Source organism: Molothrus aeneus, chromosome 5 (assembly GCF_037042795.1).
Source record: "Molothrus aeneus isolate 106 chromosome 5, BPBGC_Maene_1.0, whole genome shotgun sequence".
Classification (NCBI taxonomy): domain Eukaryota; kingdom Metazoa; phylum Chordata; class Aves; order Passeriformes; family Icteridae; genus Molothrus; species Molothrus aeneus.
Genome location: NC_089650.1, coordinates 38,498,039 through 38,514,352, shown reverse-complemented (window position 1 = coordinate 38,514,352; position 16,314 = coordinate 38,498,039). Strand labels below are relative to the sequence as shown.

The following is a 16,314-nucleotide window of genomic DNA, read 5'->3' as shown; positions in this document are numbered from 1 at the left end:
TCCCAGGGGAGAGCTCTGCTTTTAACTCCGTGTTCTCAGAGGCGTGTCCATGTCTCAATGGTCAGGTTAAATGCCAATATTAAAGTCTGAATATCCATTGGCCAAAAACACAGCATCCCAAAAAACACATTTCCTGTCAAACCACCACATTCCACCCTTCGCCTCTGAGAACACACTTTCTAAAATTATTAACAAAATTACAAAACACTTCAACACTTCTACAAAACAAGAAAACTTTCATTTTTAGATTTTACTATGCATCTACTTTAACTCAATATATGCTTTGTTCTTATTCTTCTTTGGTCTCATTTCACAGCTTTACTTACAACTTTATCTTATCATTCTCTCAAGGTTCGATTTCCCGGTCAGGGAACCAAAAAATGTCATGGTTTGACACTGGCACAATGCCAGTGCTCTCATGAAGATACTTTCTCTCTGGTTTCTGCTGTGAGATGTGACCAGGAATAAGCAAAGCAGGCTCTTACTTAGGAAAGAAAAGAACCAGAACTTTATTAACTACTTTACAACTACAAATAAAAAGGAACACACACATACAGGGAAAATGAAAACTTCACAAATGCATTTCTTCTTCTCTCTACTAAATTTCTAACACAATACATTTGGTTCTTCAAATCACTAACTCTCGGTCCAGTACCACTTTTTAGACAATTAATCTTCAGTTCATCAAGAGGAGAGGAGTTTTTTTTGTACTATGGGCTTCTCTTGGAAACACAGCTGAAGCCTCGTGTGTTTCTGTGTCACTCGTGGCACTGCTTGGAGTACATCTGCCGTCGTGACTTTTCTTTTTCATGTCTAGTGCTCTCACCACTGAACACGGACCAGAACTGCTTCTAGGGTTGTTTTTTAAGGATGTTCTGTCTTGATCTAAAAAAGGCACAGTCTCTCTTTTGGGACACCTGTCTTCACAATCTCTCTTTTTGGGACACCTGTCCCCCCCATATTTTTTCACTTCCTGGGGCCGAGGGGCACTAACACTGAACTTTTTTGGTTCTGAGGCCATTGCCTCCCCCTAGAATGCAGTTTCTGTATCACAAGGAACATGGTTCTGTCCATGGCTATACAAAAAGAGTCCAGCAAAAGCTACTCTATCATCTCTTCTCACTAGGATTCTTCTCTATTCTTCTACTATCTCTCACTCGCCCAGGCCTCTCTCACACTGGCCCATTTCTTTCTTCATCTTCTACTCTATCTTCTAGGAGAGGTCAATGATCTGTAAAGTTCTCATTCTCTAAAAAGGGGTTAAAAGCTCCTACAAGCGGCCGGCTGAACCCCCCCCCTCTTCTCCGTCTCAGCTGTGCTGCCGGCACAGGCCCATGTTTATCAAGCTTCAAGGTTACAGTCTCAGGCAGCGGCTCTCTTTCTTTCTCTCCCTCTGTGTCTCTCAGGAGGGGCTGCCCGATGGCTCCCGGTGTCTCTCTCTCTTTCTCTCTCTTCCACCCTTCCACCCCCGGGCTCAGGCCTACCTCTCTCAGCTTCATAGCTTTCCCCTCCCCCTGCCCAGCTAGCAGCTGGGCCGGGGGAGAGACCCGAACTCTTTCCCGCCGGAAACCCAAGAGAGCCCTCCCAGGGGAGAGCTCTGCTTTTAACTCCGTGTTCTCAGAAGCGTGTCTATGTCTCAATAGTCAAGTTAAATGCCAATATTAAAGTCTGAATATCCATTAGCCCAAAACACAGCATCCCAAAAAACACATTTCCTGTCAAACCACCACAAATAGTATGCTGAAACATTGCTAATTCAGAATTTTGTTTTAAAATATTTTTTTTTGAGACTGCTCATTGATAAAAATCAACAGATTGCACTATTTACACTAAGAAGTGAGTTGTACACTTGAGTGCTATTTGAATTTGTCCTAATACTAGGTTTTTTTAAAAAAAAAGTCTGGAATAATTTTATGGCCTGTAAACATGTATCAGGTGAATAGGCTGGCATTATGTTTTCAGCCCAGTAAAAGCATCTAAATGCATACTAAATTGAAGTGTGCAGCTTACCCTGTGAGTTTCAATTATAGTGTAGGAAAGTTCAGAGCTAAATATTTGGATACGTAGAGATGTTAATTTGGGAATTGGGAAAATTTAGAAGAAATTTCTCATAAATTAGAAGAGCTGTTATATTTTTCTCTCCTTGTCATAAAGAAATTTAATCTCAGAGGTCTGAATGTAAGTTTTAGGTATAGGGCTCAGAGTTTAAAACTCAGCAGTTGAGTGTGATGGCTGAAGAGAGAAGCCTTTCTATCTCTCACCCGTCAGAGGAAATTAAAAGTGAAAAGCAGGCAGCTGATGCACAGAGACAGCAGCCTAAAAAGGCAGATACCTTTTCATCCTATTGTCTTTATGCAGCCTCAGTGAGTGTCAGACTGTCACTCCAAACAATAGGAAAACACAATTAGGAGGTGAATAAAATAATAAGGTAATGAAAGAATGAAAATAAAAGAACTGAAAAACTGTCATTATTCATTAAGCTTTACTTTGTTCTTCAACATTTTATGATTGTCAGTGTCTTCAATTGCTATCTCGATTAATAAGGGGTTTTTTTGCAAGTTCCACTATCTATGTTAGACAGCTTTAACGTGTTGAAAATGCATTTCTGCTCCAACTTCAAAACAAAAAAATATATAGATATTTTTACCAATGGAAAGATGTGCATTTTATTTAGTATCCTAGTCTAAATACACTTTTTCTCTCTTCTTATCTTTGTATTTCAGGTTGGTTAGTAGATGTTACTGGGGAATATAAGTACATGTATTTTGTCTGCGGAGTGATTGTGACTGTGGCCAGTATCTGGTTGTTCATTGGCAATGCCATCAACTACAGGCTTTTGGCAAAAGAAAAGAAGTTAGAAGATGAGAAGCAGAAAGCACAGAAGAACGCTGACCCAAAGGAAGCAGAACCATTAACAAACAATGAGAATGAAGATGCTTCCAGCAGAGCTGATAAAGCTCCTGAAGATCCATCAGAAAGAGAAACCAATATTTAATCTGAAATATAGCTAAGAAGGCAACATTTATGACTTCCATTAGGAATATGTCTTCAGGACACAGGCCAGGTTTTGTGGTAATAATGATCAGTCACAATATTGGATGGGAACAGATTTTTGCCCTATGGCAAGACTCAAAGCTAAATTACTATCTACAGTTTATTTGTTTCAGAGATATAAAATTACGATTACAGAGGTAGTGACTCAATGCAAATGAATCCATTGAATTTTGACTCTGGACAATCAAGAGTCAGATAAACCATGCTATAAAGCCTTCCAATGACAGTTTTGTTTCAGAAGTGTATCTAGTGCAAGAGTATCTCCTACTCTTATTTGGGAAGATACTTGCATTCATCTTTATGATGTGGTTAAAGTCTTTTGAAATAACCTGTCCAAATTCTACTTACCATTAGTATTAAAGAAAACATAAAGTCAAAGATTTGTTTCAAAAGAGACATAATACCTGACTGTAGCACACTGAAACACTCTTCTCTTTTGTACACCCACTAGATAAAAAATATGGCTGCATAAGCAATTATGGATATAAAAGTTAAGTGTAGGAGAGAAATAATTGGTGATCACACCTCTAAAATGCAATAAAAAGCTGATTTATAATATATTCCAGAAGTAGTTTCCTCCAGTGATAGCTGATTACATAGTACTTCAACATATACATTTGAATTCAAAGTATGTTCGCACCTTGCTAATTCAAACTAGCTAAAATCTGCCTGTACATAAAAGGTTTAAACCCAAGTTTTACATTTCTAACAAGAGTGGCAATCACTTTGTTTGCCTATGTATTCCTCTGTAGCTGAAGGATCTGGATCAGACTGTGAAGCCATTTTCCTAAAGGGACTAGATTCATAATCTGCTGATGTTAAAAGGATACTAACCCTTGGCTTTTGTGGCCTTAATGAGTTTCATGACAATGACTTCAAAGTCGATGCTTGGCTTTATTGACAAGTTGTTAGTTGTTTGATGGTGTCTTGAGAGGCGATTTAAGATCTAACTTCTGATCTTTGCAGATGGGTAGCTTCCCAGTTCCCACTTCTCTTTCCCAGGAATTTAGTGAAAAGCTACTTCTTTTTTTTGTAGTGCTGCTTTGAGCAAAAATGCTGCAAGGCACCTTGACAATGCCAGTCTGGAAGCTTTGTATTGACACACCAGTTTTATGCAGGATGTTTAGTCTTGTGTCTACAATTTCATGCAGACCATCATATAAATTAAAATGTACACAATTGTTCCTCTTCCTTTAGACAAAACAAGGCATAAACCTACAATTTTACTTTACACAAATCATTTAGTAGTGCTTTGAAAGTTAAAAGTGCAAGCTTCTGAAGATAATATGTGAAATTATTTCTGTTCTATTTCTAGGTAAGGAAAGGTGCTATTCATTTTGAAGGGATGCTTATAAATGCCTCAAAAATTGTGAAAATTAAGGGTCTGATTCATAAAACATTTATGCACTGTTTATGCAGGATACACCTACACTCAATTCCAGGAAAAGAAAATTATTCATTTTAGTCCTCTTCTAAATCTCAAAAAGTTGGAAATATATTGGACAGAGAGCTAACTGTGATAAACACACTTTGAAGTGCCAATAACAAAATTAAAAACTCAATAGTAAAATCTAGTAGATATGGGAGGGCTTTTAAGAAAGTAATTTCTTAATATTATTATGTTCAAAAATATTTTAATTTTTCTTCTAAAAATGTGGATAGTGCTTATTTCTGTTTTACTGGTTTATCATTTTATAAAGTTCCACAATAATGCTGATTTTTTAAATTTTCTCATCACTGTTTTGGGGAGAAATATGACTCTACTCTCATCATGGTACAGAATTTAATACCTACTTTTTGCCTAGTTATATTCAGGAAAACCAAACTTCTCCAACAAATCCTATAAATTTTTAGGAGCATCAGAATCAAAATATGTGCATTTCAGAGTTTTGGGATAAATATGGGTTGCATGTTCAGACTCAAGCTGTGTACTTTGTAAAGAGGAATGATTCAGTCCCAGTAAAATTACAGTTCCTCTCCCCAGCCCCAGCTTCAGAGAGGAAGTAAATACATTGCACCTCCATCCAAACCTTAGCCTTGCAGCAGCCCATGACATGAAGCATTGCTCTCTTTATGGCTGTACCAACATACTGAGTGAATTCCAGGAGCTGTGAAGGCCTTGTGTGCCCATAGCCAGAAAGGGATGAGTTTCAGATACTAAGCTTTCATACAGTGAGGATTATCAGTTATAAATACTGGATTATGAAAGATGAACTGAAATTTTAGCTGAAGAGTGGTCATCAAGAATATCACTCTGCTCTCGATAGCCACTGATAGAAATGCAGAGATTATTTGAAAAGAGATTAATACAGGAACTGAATCAAAATGTCTGAGGTAAAATTATAGGTGCTTATTGTTATCTATTTGCAATAAAGGAGCATGATTAAGAATAAAGGTAGAATATAAGAAGAGTCAACTTTTGACTGAAGGCTGTTAAAAGGTGCTGTTGAGTAAATAAAGGATTCAGAAAAATTATGATAAAAAAAGTCTCTCAGGAAATATGCAGGCAACTTGCCTGTTCTATGCAGGATCTCAGAATACAAAACAACATGGCATAGGAAATAAGGGAAAAACAAAGTTCCTTGAGCCATAGACACATCTGACCACTAGTAGCAAAAATTATCTCACTATCTCAGAGGAAATAAAAATTTCTGTAAACAATCTACAGAGACGCTACTCTTTCATCTCTGGTCCATTATGTTAAAAGTTAATAGTGGTGCAAGAGCTGCTTTACCACCACTCATCAATGTGCAGTTTTTAATCCCATAAGGCAAAATGATGTGGCAGGCAACTAGAGTGATATAAAGTAGGAAGAGCCAGGTTAAACATTTCCTTACACCTCTTTCATTACTCTTTCTCTTAATAATGGCAACAAAATAAAACCCATCAGCATACTCTTGATATTACTGAATATTAAAGAAGTTAAAACCCAGAAATGAGTGAAGAAAATTGGAACTGTGTCTATGCAAAAACTGTCTCAAATTAAAAACCTGTGTCTTCCAAATAACAGGTCCTAAAAAGGCAATTGCCTAGTATAGGTAGCTCTTATTTCTAAAAGTAATGATAATAATAAATTGCCTTGAATCAACTTTATTCTGAACATCAAGTAGCGAAATGAGTATAACTTGCCTTCAAACTCCTGAATATCACTCCTACTTGCACTGACCTGTAATTCGTACTGTAAACAATTTCATCGCTACATTTCTGCTTTTGAGATTAGACCTGGGTATATACATAATTTCTCTGAATTGCTCTGGTTTCTCTTAATTACCTCACCCTCAGTTTGAACCACTGAAGGGTCAGGACTAAGACATTCCCCTGATCAGTGATGAAGAAATTTACTCCAACTTTCTAGCACATGTGTCTCTTATGCGCTCTAAGAACCCATAGTCTCAGTTAGTGCAAGCAAATCCGTAATTGATCTTGTTTTCATTTATATTCATGTATACTTCATTCTTTTAATTTCTCTGCTACAGTGTTGCTAAGCCTGATTGCCCTTTTTCTCTTCTAGAAACAATAATGTGCAAATTTTAAAAGTAGTAGGAAGGTGGATAGCATCAATAATATTTTCCCCAATTTCATATCAGGGTTAAATTTCAAGTTGTTTTAAAATACACATCCAGATACTTCTCTCTCTTTTGGGTTTCTTTATGTCATATACTCTATTAGCTGGAGAATTCTCCTGTATTGCCCTTTTCAACTCCAGAGAAAGACTCTTCACTAATAATTCTCAGTATTATTTCAGGAACGTATCAAAATTTCACCCCTCCCATCTCTCCCCATTGAACTGTGGTTGCAATTGTTGTTAATTCTGTATTTCCATGAAGTTCAGAAAAGCATCTTTTTGTATGAAAGACAACAATGCTTTTATTTCAGGAGTGTGTTTTGTGAACTGCTTTGACAGAGCTAGGGAAAATCTTACTTCATCTTCAAATAGATTTTTTTAAGTGACACTGTCCTTATTGAGAGGAGGTACAGCTTTACTTACTGCTGAAGGGAATGGCAGCCAATTTCACTGACATTGATTCATATCAATGCAAAATTCACATGAATTTTAATAGTCATCTTACATATCAGCATCCACTGTGCTTAAAATCATTTGGCAATGTGTACATGATTGTTCCTCCCAGAGAATTCTCATTCCTTTTAAACATTCCCCACCTCCACCACCCCATACTTTGTTTTGATGTAACAAAAAATTTGGACTGGGGATGCAGTGACTTATACTTAAATATTTCTTGTTTGTTTTCCTGAAATGACACATTTTCTATGTTGCCAAATGCAACATTTTTCACTTCCTTCTTTCATGTCTGGTTGTGAATATTAGTGGAGAGATATTACTGGGATACATAAGTTAAAGATACTATATGCAGCCAGATTTTGGACTGCTATCAGGATTTCACTAAACAAAGCCAGTCACCACTTTTATAGATGAACATGCTGTAAATGACACCGACAATTTTGCCTATAACAAAATCGAATCAGGCCATTTTTGTTAGTTTCTCTATAGATGACTATTTTTCTACTCACAGAGAGGAATATAAAGGGAATTTTAAAATAATTATTTTCAGAGATGGCTTACCAGTTTTAATAAGGCTGTTTGGAATTTTTTGAGGGTGGGTGCACTTCTGATATTTGTGCAAATATATATATAATGAAAGTGCTTGCATGTACTATCACATTTTTGATGAGAATTTGCATAAGCATTGCTGTGTGATTTCAACATAATTTGCATGTTGTAGTTTTGCTGTTCAAATTTTTCTCATCGTCTACCTCTCAGTTGAAGTTTGGAGACTTGCACAACCCTGGAAGAAGAGTTAACAAAATGCATAATGGTAAAACCTGTACAGACTATTAGAAAGTCTCCCAAATATTTAAAGCTGCTTACATTTCTGTTTTCAAGGCAGGGCATATCTGTGTCCACATCTTTGTATCAGTTCACATATCTTTAATCTTAACCCTTACCTGTGAAGTTTTTGCATCACTGATCTGGTTTAAAAACTCAGTGTGTCATTTAGCTATCGAAAGTCTAATGATTTTTCTGTGAGATGCTGGCCCATTATTCTTTTTTGTTTTCTTACAATTTCTGAGTTAGGGAAATTAACAAAGTTAATATATCCAAACAGTTTATAAAATTATTACAGAACATTTTGCATCCATGAAAAATAAAATGTGTTTCTGGTTTAGAAATAATAGCAAATTTTAGCTTGCTTTTCCTTTTATGGGGCAGTTGAAGGAAGTAGTCAGAAAATATTAGATTGGGGTCAAGGAATGATGATTATTCTTCATGTGCTCTTTAGAAAACCAGAGATGATTGTTCCTTCAAAGATATTCTTCAAACTATTCTTGCCTTCTAGGACCTAGTACATAGTCCACTAAAGCCAAAATAAAAATACCAATCAAAGAGCTTTACCAGACATTGGAGGTGATGTGGCTTCAGTGGAGATTTCAGCCTTATTTTCTCCATTCCAAATCTCAGGACCATCAGATATAACACAGTAAACACAGGATTTGTTACAGCTGGCAAATTTTCTATGCCTGCATAATATTCCTAATGAATCAGTCCCTAAATTAACGCACAACATGTATTATTTTAATAGCCTATGTAAATAAATTTTAAAAAAATCCCACCATACACTCTGAATGTAGATTATAAAATACAGAGGATATATTTGAATAAATATCCAAACAAGTCTGTTAACCCCAAAGGAAATTATTTATTTCCTTTCAAGCCTTCTTTGAGCAGTTTATAACCTTCATTTTTCTTATTTCCAGAGAAAATGGTTTATGTCGTCTGTGAATGTATATATGGACATATATAAGGGAATATATATGCAGATGTAGTATGTGTATATATGTATTCCCCTATATATAAAACTCTAATTTATATATATTATATATATTTATGTATATATAAAATATATATAATATTTTAGAGTAAGTTGCATATTGTGCCTGATAAATGAAACATAATTGTAAGCAAATAAAAAACTTCCACAAATGGCAGAAAAATTTGAAGCTTTTTTGTAAGAGCATATGCTATTTTTCAGTTTCTGCTAAAATTATTTATACTAGAAATTAATTAAAAAAGCTGCAGTATTATGTAACACTGGTTTCCAACCATGACTCAGTTCAAAGCAGCCTAAGATCACTGATAATGTTCATTGAGGTAGATGGCAAAACCTACATTGTTGGTGAACTTCTTGGTGGGGTATCATTGCTGTGGAAATATTAACTAAATGATCTCTGAACAGACTGCAACCAATATACTGAGTTTTCAGCTAATGTGATATGTATGACCACTTCATACAAAATAGTGGTCGACATGATATTTTTGTAACAAGTATGGAAAGTGAGAATACTCAAGCCTCTGCAAACAATATTTCTCTTAGATTAATATGTGAAATTCTCCAGAACATTAGTCATTAAAAACACTGAAAACATATCATACCTTTAACAGGTTTTGGTGGTTTTAATTTGTCTGCAAGTAGGCAAGCCCATGAAAAGTCTACATTTGGCTCTCACTCTTTAAAAAAGTTTTACCTTAAAATTACTGGGAGATTTTTCAGAGTGGTACATAAGTCATTTACATAAATTCCCTTCCTCAAAGAGTGTTACAGCTGCATTTTCCACTTACAGCCTACTTGGAAAGTTCACCGTATCTGCAGTTTATCAACAGAACCTGGTATTGCTATGCAATAATTAAACATGCAGTAACCATTGTTGTTGACTAATAAAGTTGTTTCTTCCTTTCTGTATTTTGCAATACTGTATGGTTTTTACTTGAATATATTGGCTAGATTTTTTTTTTGACAATCATTTATTAGCTAGAGGTGCTATTTATGTTCCAAAGAGATATGAGTGAATTATAACTTTCTAGATGCCAAATCCTTTTTTTGACCTGACAAAATTCATTGTTCATAATGTATATTAACCCTGTAAAGTGCTTATGCATTGCATTAAATTGTATTTAAATGCATTTTTGTTCATTAACTTCTATTCCAGGCCTGTACTACTGTGTAATATGTCAAGTTTGTCCATATATATTTATGGGAAATTACAATGAAAATTGTGTATAATAAGCAATTGGGAGAAAAAAAGAAAAATTAAAATAAAATTTCCATGTAAATTTTTTCTGAAAGGATGTAAATTCTATTTTCTTAGTCTTCTTAATAGTATATTAATTGCACCTTCAGAGTGTGCAAATATTCATAGATATTTAGATTGATTCACTATTCAGTTGCAGCAAAGATCTCAAAATCACTTCTTGTTGCGTATAGAAACAGAGCTTCAAGATTTCCTGTGGAGAAAAGCTACTACTAGTAACAGAACATTGTACCAACCCCTTGCTATTCCTAATTTCACCATCATTAGGATTTATTCTCATACATAATTCAAATGCCATCTGGACACCAGGGTTTCTTTTCCCCATTACTTGGACTTGGAGGTATTCCTATATTCCATGTACATGGAATGTTATTCCTTAATCACCAATACTCGTTTTGCTACAGAAATTTATCCACGTCTTGAAATACTGTAGATAAGTCCTACTTTGTATCCTCTGAATTTTATCTGTTCCTATGTTTTTGTAAATTGACTTCAGTCTACAATTGCTTGCCCCACTTAAATTTTTATTTACAGAATGTGATTGGATAATTACAATTAAGGTATTATGAGGGGTGTTAGAGACAGTATTAAGATGCATCTTTGCATATTATGTACACACCTTTTAGATCGATGCACAGAAGGCTACTAGAAAGCAAAGATATAAAAAATGAACTATCAAATAAGAAAGAAATAACTTTAACAAAGCAAATGGTTGTTATATTTCTAATAACTGTAAAATCTGTTTTTAAAGAATTATACATATAATCTTCATGATACCGAAGTTTTGATTCAGCTACCGAAATATGTTTAGATTTTGTTTAGATTATAGACCCTTGTAATAGTTGCACATCTGTTTTAATAATCATAAAAATCCATTTTCAGGCATTGACCAAGTAAAAGAACAAAAAAAAAGTTAAAAAATTCTAGTAGTAAAATTGTCTTTTTGAAACAATGAACAAGATACGATATTTAACCCTGCTCAAAGACACAGCTGATATCACTTTCATGCCTAAGGATATGTTGCCTCACTGAATCTAAATGCATAACTAAAATACATTGCTGAGAAATAGATACTGATATCAGAACAATCATTCCTATAACTGAGGTTTTGTATTTTTATAGTGTAGTGGCAAGATAAATGGAGACCTCAAACTGTAGTCCATTTCCAATATAAGCTGTTACTGTTTTCCAACAAATGTTATTTTATTCTAGTAATGAGCCCTTTTAACTCTGCTAGTTATTACAAGTTGAGTAAATAGATTGCACTGCCATTGCAACTCAACAGTAATAGCTTCCACAGTTTTATTCCTCTGATCAGGACTTAAAAACATTTTCACTCATTGAAGTTCCTAATCTATAACTTGCAATCAACCCTGAATTTGTGTGGGATCTGCTATGCCAGCTGGCTTCCTAAAAGTCTATGGGACCTGATGGGATTAATCTGAGAATACTCGAAATGCTGTCTGATGTCATTCCCAAGACTGTCTTTCAACAGTCTTGGGAATCTGAAGAGGACACAGGTGACTAGAAGATGGGAAGCATCTGCATTTGCCATAGCACATTATGTCTTGCTTCATCTTCTTACATTACAGATAGAGATCAGAGGTACCAGCATTGTTTTTTAAATATAATGTCTGAATCATAAGTCAAAGAAAATTAAGTGATATATATATTGTATTAACAAGAGTCACATAATTGGTGATTGTGATCCACTGGTTGAATAAGTAGTTCTGTTTCATTAGGTGACTTCTAATTACCCATGCCTGGTGACATCAAACTGTAAGTCTGTCTTAGTTAAAATATATCCATTGGCTGAAAGCCTGATTTTGTCATGGAAGCTTCTTAGGGCATCCTATTGTATAACATAATGATGTTCTCACCTCAAATCTCATATGTGAGAATAGGATTCTGTTCTTTTTTTTACTAGCATGAGGCCTCAGTCTTGCTGGTTTTTTTCTGTACAAAGGAACTCTTGACCTAATCCAAAGTTTTGCTTTTTTTTCTCACAAGATATAAAAGAAAGATGATACACCTGGAAAAATTCCAGAAACACAGAGTTAGATTTATATTTTTAGGACATTTTACCTACTTTTTTATCAGTTGGATGGATCTGAAAACATCTGGGACTGTACTGTCTTGAATTCAGTTTAAAATTTTATAATCACAGATTTCATGTATTATTTGAAAATTATCTCAAATCAATATTTCACATTAATATATGAAAATTTAAAGTAATTTGTCAAAACTAATACTCGGTTGATTTTTTTTCTGGGATTTAGTCAGAATTTAGAGTAAATGGGTCTGGAAGGTAATTAAGTTACTTCCCTTCTTTCATATTTTCTTCTCCTAACTTTGTCACTGATACTGATCATGCAAATGTGAGAGACTGAATCAATGATTACTGTTTTAAACATTGTTAAGATCATCAAAGTACCTTTGTCCGCTGTAGGGACTACCGGTCCAGTGAAGGCCACCCCTCCCTAAATATGGCTCCAGACAGGAATTTGGACTCTGATGGGAACTTGAGATAAGATAAAGGTGGTACTTTTGTCCAAATATCTCAGACCTAAGGAGAAGTAAAGAATGCTGAGGGAGAAGAATGAATTCACAAGGGACGCCAAACTCAGCAGCTGTGCTGAAAATCATCTCTGCCTGGGTTCATGGTGGGGGAGGCCACAGCCCACAGGCTCATCTGCTGAGGCCAGGTTTGTACACACTGACCCTGCTGCTCAGGGAGAGGAGGAGAGTTTTTGGGGGTGTGACAGGAGGAGTGAACACCCATACACAAACGGGCTCAGTTGTAAAATCTCCCAACAACAGCAGTAAGGAAAAAAAACCCAAACAACAACAACAAAAATCCAAACAAACAAAAAACCCAAAACAACAAAACACAAAAATAAACTTCTTTTCCAACAGTTTGTACCTTATATGATAAAAAGGACCTCTGAGAAATTTCTTGGATATTATGAAGTCTCCAAAAAGAAAAAATTAATCAAAGTGCATGCCTGGAGGACATACTGCTCAGCATTTGCAGTTATCATCCTAAAATCCTACAAATATTATTTCAATTTAAGATCAAATTAGATTTTATTGCCTGGAAATTGTCAATTTTAATTTGAGTGCTTTTAAGAGTAATATCTATACAGGGATTTATTTTGTTTCATTAAAAAACATCTATGAATTTTCTTTCTTTTATGTGTTTCTTTTTTTCAGAATTTAATTATAATTTTTTACCCCTGGAAATTGTGTAAACATAGTTAATCAAGCAATATATGTTTATATATATATATAATCTGTGACAGCAGAGTAATTTTCATGCCTTGTATATCAACTATATAGAGTTGACGTAAATTCTTACTGCTGTTCCTACTTCCCCTTCCAGTCTTTTTTCATAAGCTGGAAATGTGCACAGTCTATTTGAACACTAATGTTTATGAAATTGAAATGGAAAATTTGCTAATGCTGCTTTACTTCTTTCTTAATTTAAGACAAGCAGAAGTTCATCAGCACAATCTGTTTCTGTTTTATCATCCTCATGAAAGTTCATGAAGACCTACAAACTACACAAGCATTTAATTAAACTTTTATGTGGCATTAAATTTTCAGCACAAAATTAATGTGAAATATTTAGGAAAATGTGTTATGAAAACATTATAAAACTCTCAAAGCTTTCTTTTGAAATAGTTTTAACTGAATACTAAAAGAAAACGTTTATCTTAGATAATCTAGTTCAGATATGGCTAACTTGTTTGTGCTTGTATTTTCCACAAAATAAATATTTTCAGAAATGGTCCTGTAGAACCCTAAAGCTGTAGCTAGGTACCAAAAGAAATGGCAACATATTTTGATATATCATACATGTATCAGTTTTCACTTACAAAGAGTTTATTTTGGAGGAACAGTGATTCATTTTGTCAACCATCATAATATACTTTGATTAATAACAGCAATTCCAGTTTGGCCTGAATGATAAATGAATAGCAGTTAGGCACCATAGTTTTTCAGTTCAATCATTGAACTGAATAATTGGGGGAAAATGATTGAGGATGAAATGAAGAGGTTTTTTTCCCCTCACGGAAAAAGTGCTTATTTGCCTTAATTACAAAACAAAGATTTTCAATTTCATTTTGAACCTTCTAAATAGACATAAAAGGAAAATTGGATTCAATTTATGAAACAACAGAGTTTAGCAATGATCACATTATTCATCAGACCTATTGAGAGACAGATTCAGTTCTGCCTGACATGAATGACCTCATGATTCCCTCTTCTAAAGCTGCTGGGGATTCAGGACTGAGTTTCTCTCCTACTCATATTTTTTCCTGCCACAGAAATGAGCCATCCTTCGTTTCAGTTTGCATAGTGACACTCTACTATCTGCACTATATGTCTTCCAACATCAAATATTTTATGCAAAGTAAAGGAACACCAATAAAAATAATTGCTAGTGCAAAAAAAATTGCACAGCAAAAATCCCCTGGGGATTCCCAATTCCCTGAGTGTTTCACAGCAAATGCATTGCTTTGAAAAGTCACAATACCCACAGCTTTTAAAAGATTGGAAAAAAAATAGATTGGCATTGATAATCTATTTCTTTTCACTCAGCTGATGTCCTCTGGAAATAATAAAAGGCCTTGTTGTTGGATATTAATAAAATCCATAGAGTTTTTGGGTTTTTTGTGTTTTTTTGTTTGTTTGTTTGTTTGTTTGTTTGTTTGTTTTTGGTTTTTACCTTAGCATTGGATTTATTGCATTTGTTTGAGGTACAATTTCATGAAGGGACCCACAAGGATCATCAAGTTCAACTCATTGAGTTCCAGCCCTGGAGAAGACATCCCATACCAGGTGCCTGAGAGTGTTGTCCGAATGATTTTTCAGGCTTGGTGCCTTGACCATTTCCCTGGGGAGCCTGTTCCGGTGCCCAGACAACCTTTGGGTAAAAAATCTTTTTTTAATACCCAACCTAAATATACCCTGACAGCTTCAGGCCATCTCCCTAGGTCCTGTCGCTGGTCACCACAGAGAAGAGATCAGTGCCTGCACCTCCTCTTCCCCTCATGAGGAAGTTGTGGACAGCAATGAGCTCTGCCCTCAGTCTCCTCTTCTCCAGGCTGAACAGACCAAGTGACCTCAGCCTCTGCTCAAGGCTTCCTGCCCAGACACTTCACCATCTTTGTTGCCCTTCTTTGGGCACTCTCCAATAGCTTTATATCCTGAGCACCCAAAACTGCCCACAATATTCAAGGTGAGGCCACCCAGTGCAGAGCAAGGCGGGTCTTGCTCAGCTGGCCATGCTCTGCCTGATGCACTCCAGGACATGGTCGGCCCTCCTGGCTGCCAGGCCACACTGCTAATTGAAAATGACTGCTTCACAGAACTAGGTATTTTTCTTCCCACCCACAAACCCAGAGGCATAAAAGTTTCATCTGGATACAAAAGGTTACTGAAAATGAGAAATTGCCTCAAAGTAGCAATTATTTTCGAAGGGACATAATCTTTCTGGCAATGTTATTCCCACAAGTAACAGTGTCATTAAATGGTCTTAATTCTGGAATCCACTCAGGTTTATTAAAGAAAGATTTTCCTCTTAAAATTAATCAAGGGAATCATATTAAAATCTCATTTTTATGTTCTGTCTTTGTAGCAGCAGCAGCAGCCTGGAGATTCAGTGCATCTGGCAAAGGGTTGCAAGTGCACTGCTAGCAGAAGTATGTAGTCCTAGGTATTGAAGGTGTGACATACTTCATTGTCCTTAAGAGTGACACTAACAGGAGTTTACAACCAGAGAACTGTTTTAAGTACTTCAGTTGGTGAAGGGCATCAACGAGCATGAATCACCCTGAAGCCATTTACAACCCCTGTTTGAGTATCTGTTAATAACTTTTTCCCACACCTGTGTCCTCAGACTCAGCAATGTGTTTTCTGTTTATTGAAGCAACAGTCACTGCTAGGCATCCAGGCCAACCTTTCTCTCACCTTCCCCAGAGTGCTGACAAGAGAGCTGACTGTAGAACCTGAAGTGGAAATTGCTGGCCTCACACTTTTTGCACTTTCTCCAGAACACAGCTAAGTATCCACAATACACCGCTGAGCGATGCCTTGCTTCAGTGCTGCAAGGTGCTCAGGTCAGGGTCTTGTCTCACTGGGTTATAT

The 16,314-nt window shown here is 35.7% G+C and overlaps 1 protein-coding gene across 2 annotated transcripts in view; it reads left to right on the top strand.

Moving 5' to 3' along the window:
• SLC16A7 (solute carrier family 16 member 7) overlaps nt 1-10,195 on the top strand; it is an 83,138-nt gene extending 72,943 nt beyond the window's left edge. For both annotated transcript variants that reach the window (XM_066550231.1, XM_066550230.1), the window contains exon 5: nt 2,724-10,195. In XM_066550231.1, the coding sequence (XP_066406328.1) occupies nt 2,724-2,995 (272 nt within the window). In that variant the 3' untranslated portion in view covers nt 2,996-10,195. The remainder of the gene's footprint in view (nt 1-2,723) is intronic.
• The last annotated feature ends 6,119 nt before the right edge of the window (nt 10,196-16,314 follow it).